This window comes from Solea senegalensis, linkage group LG4 (assembly GCF_019176455.1).
Source record: "Solea senegalensis isolate Sse05_10M linkage group LG4, IFAPA_SoseM_1, whole genome shotgun sequence".
Lineage (NCBI taxonomy): Eukaryota > Metazoa > Chordata > Actinopteri > Pleuronectiformes > Soleidae > Solea > Solea senegalensis.
In genome coordinates, this window is record NC_058024.1 from 22,144,531 (window position 1) to 22,159,184 (window position 14,654).

Below are 14,654 nucleotides of genomic sequence, written 5' to 3' on the forward strand. Positions count from 1 at the left end.
AATTAGTATTTCATGTGCACTTTTTACCTATTTTGTGGGAAAGAATTAGTATTCTGTGGCCACTAATTAATTTTTTTTCCCATGTCATGTCTGGGGCTCCGTAGTAAGGTGAACTCACTCCCTCTAACAAGTTTTTACATTTTAAATGACAGGAACGCTTTGGCATTTTGCAAAAAATACACATAAGTCACTCTGACGCAACCTTCATGTTTGTTGAGTAAATGCCAAACTGCCTGTTTTGTTTTTGTGTGAGCTCACTGACTTCTCTGTCAGTAAATCTTACAGTGATGTTGTTGTCAAAGCAGGTGGAGGGTCCTTTTCGATAACGTGCCACAGCCATTTCTTCACATGGATTTTCCTCCCTATCTAGAGAGTGACTAGGTTAAGGAAAATTGTGCTTTGAATTTCTCCCTTTTTATTTTATTTTTTTCACAATCTGCAGTGTGTCATACCCCACACACACACACACTGACTCTTCACCCAGGCCTACAGATGTAAATGACTGGCCATAATTCACGTTGCTGTGATAATAAAAACAACCTTGAAATGGCTGTGAAACTTATGTGTTTCTGCACGTATGGTAATGAGGAGATAGTGATCTTCTAGCGTGTCAGCTGGTGCACAGAGTGAAAAAGGATACACTCCTCCTCCTCCTGGGACAGCTTCTCTATCTCGCAGGTGCATGAAATCTTCTCTGCCACCACAAATAGTAAGTTGGTGTTGTTTATCCTCTTTGCGTGAATCAGCCTGCAGAGAGAGAGGGAGGCAGACAGAGAGAGAGAGAGAGAGAGGGAGGGAGAGCAAGAACTCAACAAAGCCCTCTGCTTGCTTACATCACAGGCTCATTTGCTAATGGATCAGCGAGATTTATGACACAGTCTTTTAAGCCTCATTTAGCTGATGATAAGATCGTTTCATTAAAGCTGATATGTGTTAATCATTAGTTCCAATAGACGGATCCTCTGATCTTTCTGTGTATCCATCACAGTACAATTCTTTGTGGTACATAGGTGTGAGCACATGCTTGTGTATGTAAGTGTGTGTGTGTGTGTGTGTGTGTGTGCAGACCTAGAGCAGTTGCCACAGTCTTGCAGGATGTTATAGGAGCTGCTGAGATTACTTAAGTAGTACTGGGTCTGGATCATTACGCAACTCCGCTCTTTGGTATCGATTCCCTCTGCGTCAACCTCATCTGCAGCATCACAAGCACACACAGGCAAACAAGTGTCACTGATTAAAAAGTTCTGAGCTGTAAAACAGCTCCTAAAAATTATGGAACACTTAGAATCAAATTTTTAGCAGATCACTGATTTTGTCAAATGGCTGCAGAGTTTATTTAAAAACAAAAAAAGTGTCACTGACAAGAGAAACAATGCTCAACACTTTCATTGACAGTAATTTAATGCCCTGTCTGCACCCACCTCTGACAAACCAGCTGTGATAAGCCAGCCCATATATAAACTGCTGAAACAGGGACCTGTGGAGACATTGGATGTCAATAAGCGATTGTTAAATGCAAATATGTGGCTTGATGTTTTACAAACATTTTGGCACTGACTTAACAATTTCCATTTCTTGACATAAAATATCATATGTTGTGACATCAAAACATGGGACTCACTTTTTTTAACAATCAAATCAGTTAATGGGGGCGGGACTAGATAAGCTTTTGCTTCTCCCGCTTTCCTTTTCGGTTATGTGTACTGTATGAACTACACTAAGATGATGTTTGATGATGAGTGATCTAACTGACATGACCCGAAATAAACATATAAATAAATAAATACATAAATAAATAAATAACAGCTTAGTTGAACAGTTTATTCAAGAGTGTAGATATGGTAAACCAGGCGTGTGTCTAGTTTCTACAGTTGAGAGGCAGCTGCTCAGTCTGTTCTGGAATTGCGCAGACGCCCTGAATAATAAATGACTCATAATTTTCGGTAAGATTTCGATAAAAACGTTTTAAATCAGTGGATATTGGTCATTTTCAAGAGTGAAAAATAATAAACATTTCACTAATCTAAGGAAACATATGTAATAGCAAAATGTGTTGCCTCAAAGTGTTTTTACACAGTATTGATATTAACCAAACCTTTATATATTGATATTGAATAGTATTATAATATTGTATTATATATAAGCAAGGATGTCTTACCAAGCAGCTGCTGATGTCCACCAAGCCACATTTACAAAATCTGCAATTGTAGGCTGCAAAGAATTGTGAAAAGAATGAAGTGCGTTACAATAATTCTATATTTTTTGTGCATTCATCCGGTGCGTTTTCTTATACTCTGCCTCCTTTTGTTTGTTCCATATTTTCGTTCAAGTTGAAGATCTTACCACAAACACTCCTCTGGGCGCCGCTCCGGCTTCACTGTTGGGCATCCGCTCACACACAGACTGGTAGTCAAATGACTGCTTGCGATTGTAGAAGGAATTGTTGTAGAGGGCGTACATCAAGTAGCGGTCAACATCGCTGAAGAACATTCCCACCTGGAGAGGAAAGAGAAACAGTTCAGTTTTATATATGATGTAAAGGTCAGAGGAAAAAAAAATATCAAAAAATGAATTCTCTAGCTTCACCTTGTTCCATTCCTCCTTCTGATTAGACATGATCAGGAATCCACCGTCGTCGATTAAGTAACACAAGAGATCCTGCACACAGAAGGCCAAAATTGACTGAAAATGTTCTGCAGGTTTACACATTTTTATTATAAAGCTCCTTATAAAGTGGCAGATGTTCTTACATCACTGTTGGCTTCACAGTCCATTTCACAGCCTCTGTTCGGTCCACACTGCCACAGGGAAAAAGATCGTCACGCGGTGTCGTCATTTGAACAATAGACGTCAGCACTTTTCAGGTGTATTTTGAACACTTTAATTTGCATTGTGTATGTATATTACCGTATTCGAGCCTTGACGGTTGTCTGTATGGTTACTGGCGAGGATCTTGAACTTTTCCGTCCAGGCTTCAAGGTCTAGTTTCACTCCAACCACTAAAATACACATGAAGGTACAAAAACACGTCAACACAAACACAAAGTAAGACAAACTTGTAATTATCTTCCCACTGCTCTGAGGCATTCTCTGTAACATCTTTTGGAGTAAGAGTTCTGTCTCACCCGCAGGTTTGATGTTTTTTCCTCCTATTGTGATGTCCACAGCTGTGCTGACCAGGATCCCAATGGTGTCATTTTCTGGGTTCAGCAGCTCATCCCTGGCTAAACCAGGGAAAGAAATCAGAGAGGGGAGCATTTAGAGACAAAGAGCCACAGCATTCTAGAGACGAGATATAAAACCCAGCACTAAGAGCATCATTCACCTGTTCGATAAGGGGCTCTGAAGATGTAACCCTTATTGTCAAGACTACGCCGGTAATAGCTGGTGTTAAAAGGCTCAGGGTCTTCTTCCCAGGTTTCTGCGGCCCTGAGATTTAAGACCACACACAATGTAATGTGAAACGTACAAGCCTCCCGCCGTCCTACATGTTTGTTAAACATTAAGTCTTCACAACAAAGTGAGAAATATATCAGAACTACAGCTTTGATGAAGGTGCACTTACTTGTTTGGAAACACTCTCGTTATACCTCCATCAGTCGCAGCAAACACGGCTAAAAAGCCATATCTGAATGTCAGAGTGGTGAGAAAGAAACAAGACGCAGGCTTCAAAATGTGAAACTCATTGGATCTAAAACTTCAACCAAGCACTCGCCGACACTCACGTATTCAAGTCTTTGTTCTTCCACACTTTATCCACCAGCTGCCTGATGATGCCAGTGTCCAGAATCAGGTTATGAAGGAGCAAATTGTCACCTGAATATAAAGAGAATATTAAGACACTCAGAGAACATGACATGTCACATATTATATACCCATAATGGCGTAGAAAACTCATCCCTGAACACAGAATACAGAAAATAAGGCTGCACCAGTTTAAGTGAATTTGAGGATATTAATATGGAAGTGTACATATTATGAGTTTAAATATCCCATAGTGTTACCAGTTTTCACAAAGTAGAAGTCATGTAGCAGTAGCACTACTACTACTAATGCTACTGCTACTACTACTAATGCTACTTTTTCTACTACTACTGCTATTACTTCTAATAATGCTACTGCTACTACTTCTACTAATGATACTGCTACTACTAATGCTACTTCTTCTTCTACTACTACTACTACTATTACTGCTACTACTTCTAATAATGCTACTGCTACTACTTCTACTAATGCTACTTCTACTACTAATGCTACTGCTGCTACTACTACTTCTACTACTACTAATGCTACCGCTACTACTACTGCTATTACTGCTACTACTTTTAATAATGCTACTGCTACTAACTCTACTAATGCTACTTCTACTACTAATACTACTGCTACTACTACTTCTACAACTAATGCTACTTCTACTACTAATGCTACTGCTACTACTACTAATGATACTGCTACTACTTGCTACTACTAATAACGCTACTGCTACTAACTCTACTAATGCTACTTCTAATACTAATGCTACTGCTACTACTACTAATGCTACTACTATTACTACTAATGCTACTGCTACCACTACTACTGCTACTACTGATACTACTACTACTGCTGCTGCTAATGCTACTACTACTGCTGCTACTACTACTACTACTACTACTGATACTACTGCTACTACTTTTAAATACCCCAGCACTTTTTGCTCAAAGATGGAGTAAACAGGGATTTTTATTATGGACTATTTTATTATAGTCCAAAACTACATTTCAGTGGTCTAGGAAATACTTATGACAGCTGGATTGATTCAAAGTCCATTGCAGTTTGTCATAATATGTCATCAGTGCTGCTCCTATAGAAATAACGTGTTAGGGAAAATCTGATCTTCTTGTGAATTTTGTTTCACAAAAAGACAAATATCACTGTCGGACCAGTTCCTTTAAAGTCAGTCCTCAATGCACTTCAAAAATATATACATTTGTTCTGGCCGAAGAGAAATAAACCCACATTGTTTGGAGTCCGGTGTCACCTTCTCCATGAGAGCAATGAAGTTGAGCAGGAACTCGGTGTTGTTGTTGGACAGTTCCAGTTCATTGCAGTACTCCCTGAGGAGCAGACAAGTCGTTTAAACTCATAGAGAGAAAGTAAAAGCACATTTGTACACACCATTAACACACGGTCTGCCTCGTGCCGCTCCAGTATCATTCTTCCCTTTATAAAGGAGAAATCCTTTATCAAGGAAGCACGACAGCGGGGAAGCATGAAAGTAGGGGCTGAACAATTCATCGAAATTTAATCAAAATCGCAATATGGCCATCTGCTATTTTCAAATCGCAGGAGGCACAATATTTCTTAAAAAACGGTGTCAAATTACCATTTTAGATTAAATATATCATATTCTACAGACTGAAGAAAACAGCTTTGTTTCACACAGATCAGCACAAATATGCATTCAATATTCTCATTCCCCAATTTCAGTCAAAATAATCGCAATTATATTATATTCATATAAAATCGTTCAGCCCTACATGAAACCATACTCATGTTACTTGATGCTATAATGTGCAGCATGCATCATGTGCAGGTTATGTTTTATATGTACTAAAACACCAATCTGACAACACAAAAATGTACAATGTAGAGCAAAGCACAGGCAGCACAATGAGAGAGAGATGTTATCAGCATGTTTCAGAATTTAGGTTAATGCCACAGAATATGAGGATTTGATAACAAATCAGAACATGCACGGCGGATTTTTCCTCCCTCGAACGTCCACTTTACTTTTAACAAACTGAAAACCCCTAAATGTCTCCATGTCACATGAACACACACAACACAGTTGCAACATGCACAACAGTTTCAATGTGTCTTCAGTACGGGGTAAGTTAGAGGAGAGAGTGATATATCCTGTTAAAAAAAAAACATACACACACCCCTAAAATCCTTAAGAAAAACAGAGAGACCAACAATTCACTTGCAGTGCAACTTAACATCACAACAATTCAGGAAAGCACACAATAGATACAGAGGGCTGAATGTGGAGTGAAAAACAAAAATAAAGACACATACTGTGCTTTAAAAGACGTGAGTAGAAGACCAAAAAACAACAAAACGAATGACCATCACTGACAGAAAGCATTCACACACACAGGGCTACCTGGGAGCAATGAATACATGTCCTTCAGACTCAAAACTGTTTGGCAGCAGTGATTCAAAATCTGCAACAGAAAGGGGAAGATTATCCAGGAAGAGCAGTGGGCAGATCAGCGGGGAGTGGCGAGTAAACAGCAGCTGTTCTTCAGAGGTGCAGGGACGCAGAAGGGAGTTTACCATAGCAACACTGAGGTATCATGGGAACACTAGCGTTAGCCAATATGGTGCCTAAAATGGGACCTGACTCTCAATGAATGACTGTTTTTGTTTTTGTTTTTTTAATAAAGCACTCACATCTTTTCTTTTTTTTTTCACTTTGTCAACAGAGAGTTTCCAGATTGATTTTCGATTCATTCTAACATCGTTTTGGATATCTGAGAACTGACTCAACCAGACCTGACGTGTCAGGAAGCAAGTTCTCAGACACTTTGTCTCATAATGAGTGCTTGTTTGGATCAGGCAGGCATCAACATGGCCAACTATTGCAGGGGGGTAGGGGGTGTGGGTGAAGGTCCTGATGGAATTGGTCACCCCTCAGACTGGCAGGGGACAGGGCCAGAGAGACACACAATCAGAGGAAATGCATTGCATTGTGAAGGGCATGTCGAAGGGCAACTGCATTTCATCTATCACGGACAAAATAGACGTCCTAAAAGCCTCAACAGGTGTGTCACTGTTATTATCTCATGATGTCATGACCGGTGACTCTGTCCAGCAAAGGGTGAAATGTTGACTTTTAGAGCTAAAAAAATAGAGTGCCCAGGTAGTTTTCCGCCCACAATGCCGTGCACATTCCAGGGTCGAGTTTACCGTGGATAGGGTTGGAGCCGTGCCCCTGGTGGTCTGAGGGGTGAGGAGGGAGGGAGACAAGCCGATGGAGACGGGGGAGTACAGAGGGACGACACAGGAGTCGGGCAGTGCACTGAGCAGCACCCTGGCACCTGACGACATGGGAGAACCTGGATGGGCAGGACACAGCTCAGCAGTAGTAGGGTCAGTAGGGTCAAGTCTGCTGGCTGCAACACCTCCAGTTATAGGAGAAAATACTTCATAACAATCATCAGAAGTGTTTTGTTTTTTGTTATATATACGAACGAATAAATATATTATTACATTTCAAAAAAGTGTCTACATGGTACTCTGGTTTACTTTACTGTAAATAGATAGAAGTAGTTGTATATTATTTACAGATATATTCATAAAGCTGAACTGTGGCAATAAAAAAACATTAATAACTGAATGTGTGTGCTTTCCTATATTTGAAAAAAAAGAAAAAATTACATTAAACAATTAAAAATCTAGAGCTGTATAGCACTATCACGAGGGAATTCTGTCTGGCAATACCTGAGCTCGAATCTAAAAAATGTGTTCATACATTTATGATCTATTGACACTGTAAGAAAAAAGAAAGAAATACAGAGACAGGCAAGAGTTAAAGAGAAAGGATGATGTAGAAGGGAGGTGAGAAAAAGAGAGAAATGTGGACACAGACAGACAGAGAGGGAGAGAGAAGGCAGACACAACCCCTTTGGAGCTATCTACAGAAGGGGACAAGAACAGGAGAGGTGGACAACAGACACGTTTTAACATAGAACATGAATATTAGTCTTCCTTGGGTGCAGTAGGTCTTTTTGTTTTGTTTCTGGTGCAGCAGCTACGTGGTGAGGAGGGTGAGCTTTGGGGGATTGGAGGAGCCATCGTGAGAGATGTGGGATCTGAGCTGCAGCAAGAGGGTGAAGAGGAAGAGGAGGTGGGATTAGAGAAGGAAGAGAGAGGAGGGGAAAATAAGAGGAGAAAAGGAGGAAGAGGAGGAGGAGGAGGAGGAGGGTCCTAAAGGCAAGACGGGCAGGAACAGAGACAAGCAGGCTAGGACAGGTGGGGTTAGGAGGGAGGGCAGCAGGAGGAGGTGTGGGAGGGAGGAGGCAGCGGTGGGGGTTAGGAAGTAAAGGTAGGGAACGTGGACCAATATGGAGTATACTTGCCCGCGATGTATTGCACTGTGTGGATCCATCAGAGAAGGAGAGAGCAAGAAAAGAAACAGGGGATTGGGTGGGAAGGAGGGGATCACAGACAATATTTTATTCAATTACTGTTTGAATAAAAATATTGTTTTCTTGAAATAAAGAAACCAATTTAAGTCAAACAAGACGAGAGAAAAAATAAATAAACGAAAAGCAAACATCTTATTTGCAAGAGCAAACAAACACACGGAAAACCAAAGGAAGACTGAAAAACACAGGAAAATCCAGGAAAGGAAAACAGGAAAGACACAAACCAGTAACTGTGAGAGACAGAGACAGTAATGGTGGAAAAAAATAATAATAAATCAAGGAAAAGAATAATAAAAAACAGGGCAGTGATAGGATCTGGACAAAGAAGGAATGAGGGAGACAACATGTGTCTCCCTCCAGACCCACAGAATCCCAAACTCCCGCATTGGACAAGCCCTGATCCTGGGCCGTGTGGGAGTTTATCTACTGAATGATTCCAAAGCTGAGAAACTTTGCACACACAACCCAACAGAAACAAACAAACAAAATAAATAAAAATCACAGCCACACCCACACACACACACACACACACAAAACAGAAGAAAAAAGAAAATTCCAAAATTATAGAAATCAGAAGAAGGAGTGAAAAGCATGCATGTTTTCACAGCTTTTCAGAACATCAAATACTTTGAACACAGATGCTTCAGAATCATTTCTTGGTGGAGAAGAGGCGAGAGCATTTGGCAAAAAAAATAATAGCACAATGGTCACCATTATTTTCACCTGAGTAACACAGTAAAACCACAGCTTTCACCTTTCTGTCAGTTCAGTAACTTTTTTCTTCAGCCAGTGTGAAGAAAAAAACATCACCATTTTACAGCACAGCATGAAGACAGGAGGGAACAGGGGGCAGTAGAGGAGTTTGAGGTGGGGGCACTCAGGTATGATCCTGCCTACCAGAGGGCAGAGAGAGAGGAGGGAGGGGGGGAGAGAGAGGACGGGTGGGGTAGGCAACTACGCTCAGATACTCCCTGTGATGATGTTTGTGACCCAGGACAGAAGACTGAGTAAGAGTGTAAGGTCATATTTAGGAGACAGAGAGGAGGAGAAGAGAGACAGCAAAAAAAGAGAGAGATCGGGATCGAAGGATGCTGGGAATTCCCTGGTACTTACACTGCACCTGGAGGATCTGGTCACTCAGATTAGCCTTGATGTGGTTCTCACTGTATGTGGGCAGTACCAAACCTAGACTGAAGTGATGAGGCAGAAAAAAACAGGGTCAGATTTTAATTTCACACGGAAACAGAAAGAAAGCGAGTGGCTGGTGATCTTTGTCAGCCGGCGATGAGGAGACGGGTACCGGGGAATTTCTGAAGAGAGCTGATGTTGATGACAGAGGTGAGAGACGAAATTACACAGAATCATCTGTTCCTACTTCCTAATATTTCAAATTGAATTGAATTTGTGAAATATGGCAACAGGTCACAGTTCAAAGTTCACTTGGCTCGTCTTTATGAACAAAAACAAAAGGAAAAACCTATTTTGCGACATTTGCGCAGGGCAATGTCGCCGACAGTGCATTTACATTATATCACTAAATATTTACTCTTCTACCAAAGCCAGAAACTGAAGGGAGGAAAAAGGGGGACGCGTGTCCTATTTCTTAATCTGTGGAGATACACAGTACAAAGATAAAGTACAACCAAGTAAGGAGATGAATAGGAACAGATAAAAGAAATTGGGGCTGTGATAATATGAGGTTCAGCCTGAGCCACGGCTATAGTTGATTATCACAAATATAGAGATAATTTAGACTTGAAGAAATTTCCATTGTCGCCACTTTTATGAGCAAAATCCAATTTATCGCTCTAAACCCTTGGTTTCAGGATAAGTAAGTTAGTGCAGAGCTTAAAATGTATTTGACAGTATGGTTCTCCAACACCCTGGAATCCTCCTGCCAGCAGATGCAATAAAAACACAGATATCAGGCTTTTTTTTTTTTAGGATTACTGAATATCATAAACTATAATTAATGTAAAGTGTAGCCTGGAGGAAATGTCATAATGACGCAATCTTGTCTGTTCAATGTTCAGGTGTGGTGAATGAACGAGGTAATTCATTTGTGCATCGAATATTGTCGAGGATTTTAACAGGAGAGGAAAAAATGCCTCTTTAATTTGGGTGAATAGTTTCATGCAAATACAGACGGCGGACGAGAGAGCTGCATTTATATAGTGATCAAGTTAAGTCTACTTCCACTACGTGATTGTGACCGCTAAAGTAAACAACCACCGCTGGTGATTGAAATAGTTTTTTTAAAAAAAAAAAAACAGAAAATAAAATGATCAAAGTTTGACTTCACTCACAGGTTCATGGTGAACAATCTTTTGGTCTGAGGTCTGGTCTTAATGTTTGATTTAAAAACTACCTGTAATCTGTGCCCTCCACAGGCGTCCACGTGTACGTCCTCAAGGCCTCGTCGATGTACCTCTGTTGAGACAGAAAGAAAGACAAATGTTACGTCCTCAGCACGTGCGTCTTCCCATCACCGGAGGGACACGACAGGCCCGGAAAACATAGAGAGTGATTCAGATTCATAACAACAAGCCAGGATTGTGATTGAGTCTCATATTGATGACTTGCCTCATCAACTGACTTAATGAGCGTCTTGATTTTCCTTTGTCCTGATTTGCCATCAATCATCTGTCGACGGATCTGAAAAGGATGAGACATGATGAGAGAGAGAGAGAGAGTGAATATCTGAATGTTCGTGCTGAAACAGTGATGTAAACATCGATATGGGCCTTTCTTTACGTGGCAGCCTATTATTAACATCTTATAGCAGGAAAAGCACAGGTGTTACTAATCACTTTAACGATGGCTCTGTTCGATTCATGCAAGTCAGGAAATTATGAGTGTGAAGCAGCATGTGCCCTGAAAATGAGGAAATTAAATGGAACTCGGCTATAATAATTCAATCATTTACATCTGTGATTTTCCAAGTATAACCTGTAAAAAAAGGCTGCTGAAATGTGAGAAGAATGCAAATACATAATGAAGGAAAAACAAGTGACTAAATAACATTCATGCGTCCATCCATTAACTCAACGCTATTTTCTACAAATGGATCATTTTTCAAAATGCTTTCTCTACCTCCTCCTTGTTGCTGTCTTCCAGCTCTGCATCCAGAAAGTCCAGAGTGACGGGCTCTCTGAAGTTAATGATCTGCACAGAGAGAGGGAAATAAAGGGAAAGAGAAAAAGGCAGAGGTAAATGGAGGGGAAGGTTAACGGTAGTCAGCTAGAATAATGACGAAAATCAGCTTCAGAGCGAGGAGGAGAGGAAGCGGAAACGGTAAATGCGGACGGGGGTTTAAAGATGGACCGACCTTGGGTCGCAGGTTGGGATGCAGCAGCACATAACCATTTGGGTCGATGGCAAAGGTGTAGCCGTTTGCTCCGAGCTGCACAGGAAAAAAGGTGGAATGAGAATGTGCATGTATCAACATCAATATAATAATAACAATAATAAGCTGTATTTGTATAGCGCCTTTCATACAAAGAATGCAGCTCAAAGTGCTTTACATTTAAAACATGTAACACTGTGTAAATACCATTTAAAAACAACACTGGGTGCACACTCACTCTGTAAGTCGGAGTCTTCCTCTTGATTTCGTTGATTGCGACATCGACGCCCATGACTCCCAGAATGAGCTGGTTCTGTGTGATGCACACATGAAGCTGACGTCAGGGAAACACACGGGACGGACATTCTCTGGGAGCTTTGACTATCATGACTCTGTGTGTGATGTGATTATTTATCCGTATTCTTTACAGTCTTTCTCAAAACGAGCCCGTTTGCAGCTGCATCACTGCTTTAAGCTTAGAGTAAATACTTTGGTCATGAATAATGAAAGCTGGAAGCCTCTGTGCTCTCTACAGATGGGTGGCTGTGATGTCTGCCGTCACCTCAGGGGGGAGGTGTTGCCTAAAAGAGCAGCATCTGGGTGGATGCCAAATACAAATCACTGTTGATGGTCAACGCCAACCCCAACTCCCCTATAAATAAAATAAACCAGAAACCTTCCAACCACACCAGTGCCAGGGCTCTGTTTGAATAGCTTAGATAAGCAGACAGCGAGGTGAACGATAAGACTCGTGAATGCAAAGCATTAGCTAAGGTGACGTTGTTTGTTGGTTTATTTATAAACCTCTGGCGTTAAGTGGTGTTTTTACCTGAGCGCTGAAACTGTCAGCAGTGAGGTTGAATACTGGCATTGTTCCGGTGATGACGAGGCCCAAACCCTAAAACAAAGAGAAATAAAAATATGTCATATATATCAACGAATATATATGATGCAGAAAAAGGCCATTAGATTAATAAATAACGCAGGATATAGAGACCACACAAATGAACTCTTCTTGTAAACACTAGGTCTAAAATGTCTGGATCTGATTCAGTTTAAAACAGCGCAAATAATATTCAAAGCAAGAAATAACTTACTTCCAAATAAAATAAATAGAAAAGGTGTGCCAGGTCAACTTATGGTATCTATCTATCTATCTATCTATCTGTCTATCTATCTATCTATCTATCTATCTATCTAGCTAGCCAATAGCTATCTAGCGAGCTAGCTTGAACTATCCTTACATATTGCATAACTGAAGTGAAGTTTAAGGGAGCTAATAGACAGAAGCACAGAAGCAGAGATGTATTAGTCTGCTGAAGGAATGTTTGGGTTAGTCTTACATGAATGACTGGGTGAATCAAATACAAATATTCTATCTTTGAAAACTGACATTTTAAGATATAGTCGAATGCAATTCACTACGAATTACGTACAAAATATGGACAATTACTATCAAGTCTCCAGAGGTTATTTAAAATGAGGGAAATAAATGTTAAATACTGTGGAATACTTGTTCTGAAAATGTTAATACATGCAGTGCACTATTAAATAATGTTATTGTAAGGTAATAAATTCTAGCTTCAGCTAACACCCTTGTTGGTTTACCGCTCAGATTTAGAAGTTCTTTTTTTGTCTTTGTATATGTTTATTTTGTCTATTAAAACATGAACCAAAACACATCAATATCAATCAATCAATCAATATTCTCGCTCACCAGTGCATCTTGGTAGACGTTTGTCCACAGCACCTGTTTGGCTTTAGGCCCAGCCAGCACCATGGGACGGCCCAGGACATCCAGGTACTCCTGCAAAAGCAAATCCACCAGTGTGACGATGACACGCGATAAACAGTCATGATTTAACAGGTGTTTGTAGTGCGTGTCACGTGTTGGATGTTAAAAGCAAAGAGCTGGAAAAGCCACGCAGTGTTCATCTGTCATAAAACTATAAGACGCCTGACCCGCCTCCTCTCTGTTACCACATAAAACCAGTGGTCAACCAGCAGAGTCCTGGTCCTGTTGAGCCATAAAGCCTCCGGTCCTCAGCCACTCAAGGCAGTTTTTCATCATTATGAAGGAGCTATTAAAAACACATTAAGGGTGTCAATGGCCTGACGTGCAAACAGGCCATTCTCCCAGGGGCTCGATTGTCAACACTGGCACAGTGAGAATGTCCCGCAGCGATTGTGAATAGAGGTGAGGGGGTTATGTCTACCAGTGATACATCACATTCACGATATTCTGTGGAGACACCTCATGCAACATTTTAAAACGTCTGTTTTAAGGTAAACTGAACCATCGATCTATATTGTTTGATCATTTCGGAGACGGTGTGTTGTCAGTTAAATCGTTGGGTGAGTGGTCTCGTGGTAGACGAAGCAGCTGCATAATTTGGAGGCAAAAAAGCCTTCCAGTGATGCGTCTTCGGGGAGTTGCTGGCGTAAAGACCACGGACAGGAAAAATGTTTTGCAATTAAAGTGTCTGTGTATACGTCTGCCAGCAAAAGGTACAAATTATCCCTTAGTATCTGATTAAACGGTAATTATAATAGCAAAGAAATGTCTCTTGTAATGTATCAACAAAATACCGTGTATTAAAATACAAAAACAGCAGCCTCTCTCTTCAGGGGTTATATGTTAATTCTAAAACATCGGCCGTTCTTACATCCATTTTTCAGTGAATAGGAAAACGTTATCGCACATTTATGACCCTTGCCACCAGCCTTTGTGCATTTGTCGTCAGTACACAAAAGAGGCGCCCTGTATGAGCAGCCAGCAAATTCAGTATTATGCTTTTGACCGTTTGTTTTTCATAGCCTGAACAGTGAGGTGCTGACAGGCGTAACCTATTCTATTATTAGCTCAATATAAGTCCAGTTTAACACGCCACAGGGAGATATTCCATCAGGAGAATGACAGCCAGACCTTTTCACGGGATATAGGGGAAATTTTCCGCCTGGCTAGAACAATCTAGGGAACATAAAAAGTCAGCAACTGGAGACATTTGTGGTCCAAATGATCCAAAAGAATATAGACCCCGGTGGCATCCCTACGCGTTGATTAATGCTATTGTCTCCTGGGGAAGTGTAACATCCCCAACTGCAGAGAGTAA

General features: G+C 40.7%; 1 protein-coding gene across 3 annotated transcripts in view; it reads right to left on the reverse strand.

The window, feature by feature from the left end:
* The window catches only part of cacna2d2a (calcium channel, voltage-dependent, alpha 2/delta subunit 2a), a 141,283-nt gene that overhangs the window by 4,623 nt on the left and 122,006 nt on the right, over positions 1–14,654 (reverse strand). For 2 of the 3 annotated variants that reach the window (XM_044024962.1, XM_044024960.1), the window contains 24 exons: positions 13,259–13,348; positions 12,371–12,439; positions 11,780–11,854; positions 11,524–11,598; positions 11,289–11,360; positions 10,779–10,850; positions 10,564–10,625; positions 9,309–9,385; positions 8,127–8,141; positions 6,149–6,209; positions 4,999–5,096; positions 3,726–3,816; positions 3,566–3,628; positions 3,326–3,429; positions 3,126–3,224; positions 2,908–2,999; positions 2,751–2,798; positions 2,587–2,658; positions 2,344–2,496; positions 2,159–2,211; positions 1,422–1,477; positions 1,069–1,192; positions 641–747; positions 284–366 (listed from right to left, as the gene is read on the reverse strand). In XM_044024962.1, coding sequence (XP_043880897.1) covers positions 284–366; positions 641–747; positions 1,069–1,192; positions 1,422–1,477; positions 2,159–2,211; positions 2,344–2,496; positions 2,587–2,658; positions 2,751–2,798; positions 2,908–2,999; positions 3,126–3,224; positions 3,326–3,429; positions 3,566–3,628; positions 3,726–3,816; positions 4,999–5,096; positions 6,149–6,209; positions 8,127–8,141; positions 9,309–9,385; positions 10,564–10,625; positions 10,779–10,850; positions 11,289–11,360; positions 11,524–11,598; positions 11,780–11,854; positions 12,371–12,439; positions 13,259–13,348 — 1,911 coding nt within the window. The remainder of the gene's footprint in view (positions 1–283; positions 367–640; positions 748–1,068; positions 1,193–1,421; positions 1,478–2,158; positions 2,212–2,343; positions 2,497–2,586; positions 2,659–2,750; positions 2,799–2,907; positions 3,000–3,125; positions 3,225–3,325; positions 3,430–3,565; positions 3,629–3,725; positions 3,817–4,998; positions 5,097–6,148; positions 6,210–8,126; positions 8,142–9,308; positions 9,386–10,563; positions 10,626–10,778; positions 10,851–11,288; positions 11,361–11,523; positions 11,599–11,779; positions 11,855–12,370; positions 12,440–13,258; positions 13,349–14,654) is intronic. The other variant, XM_044024961.1, reaches the window with a different exon arrangement.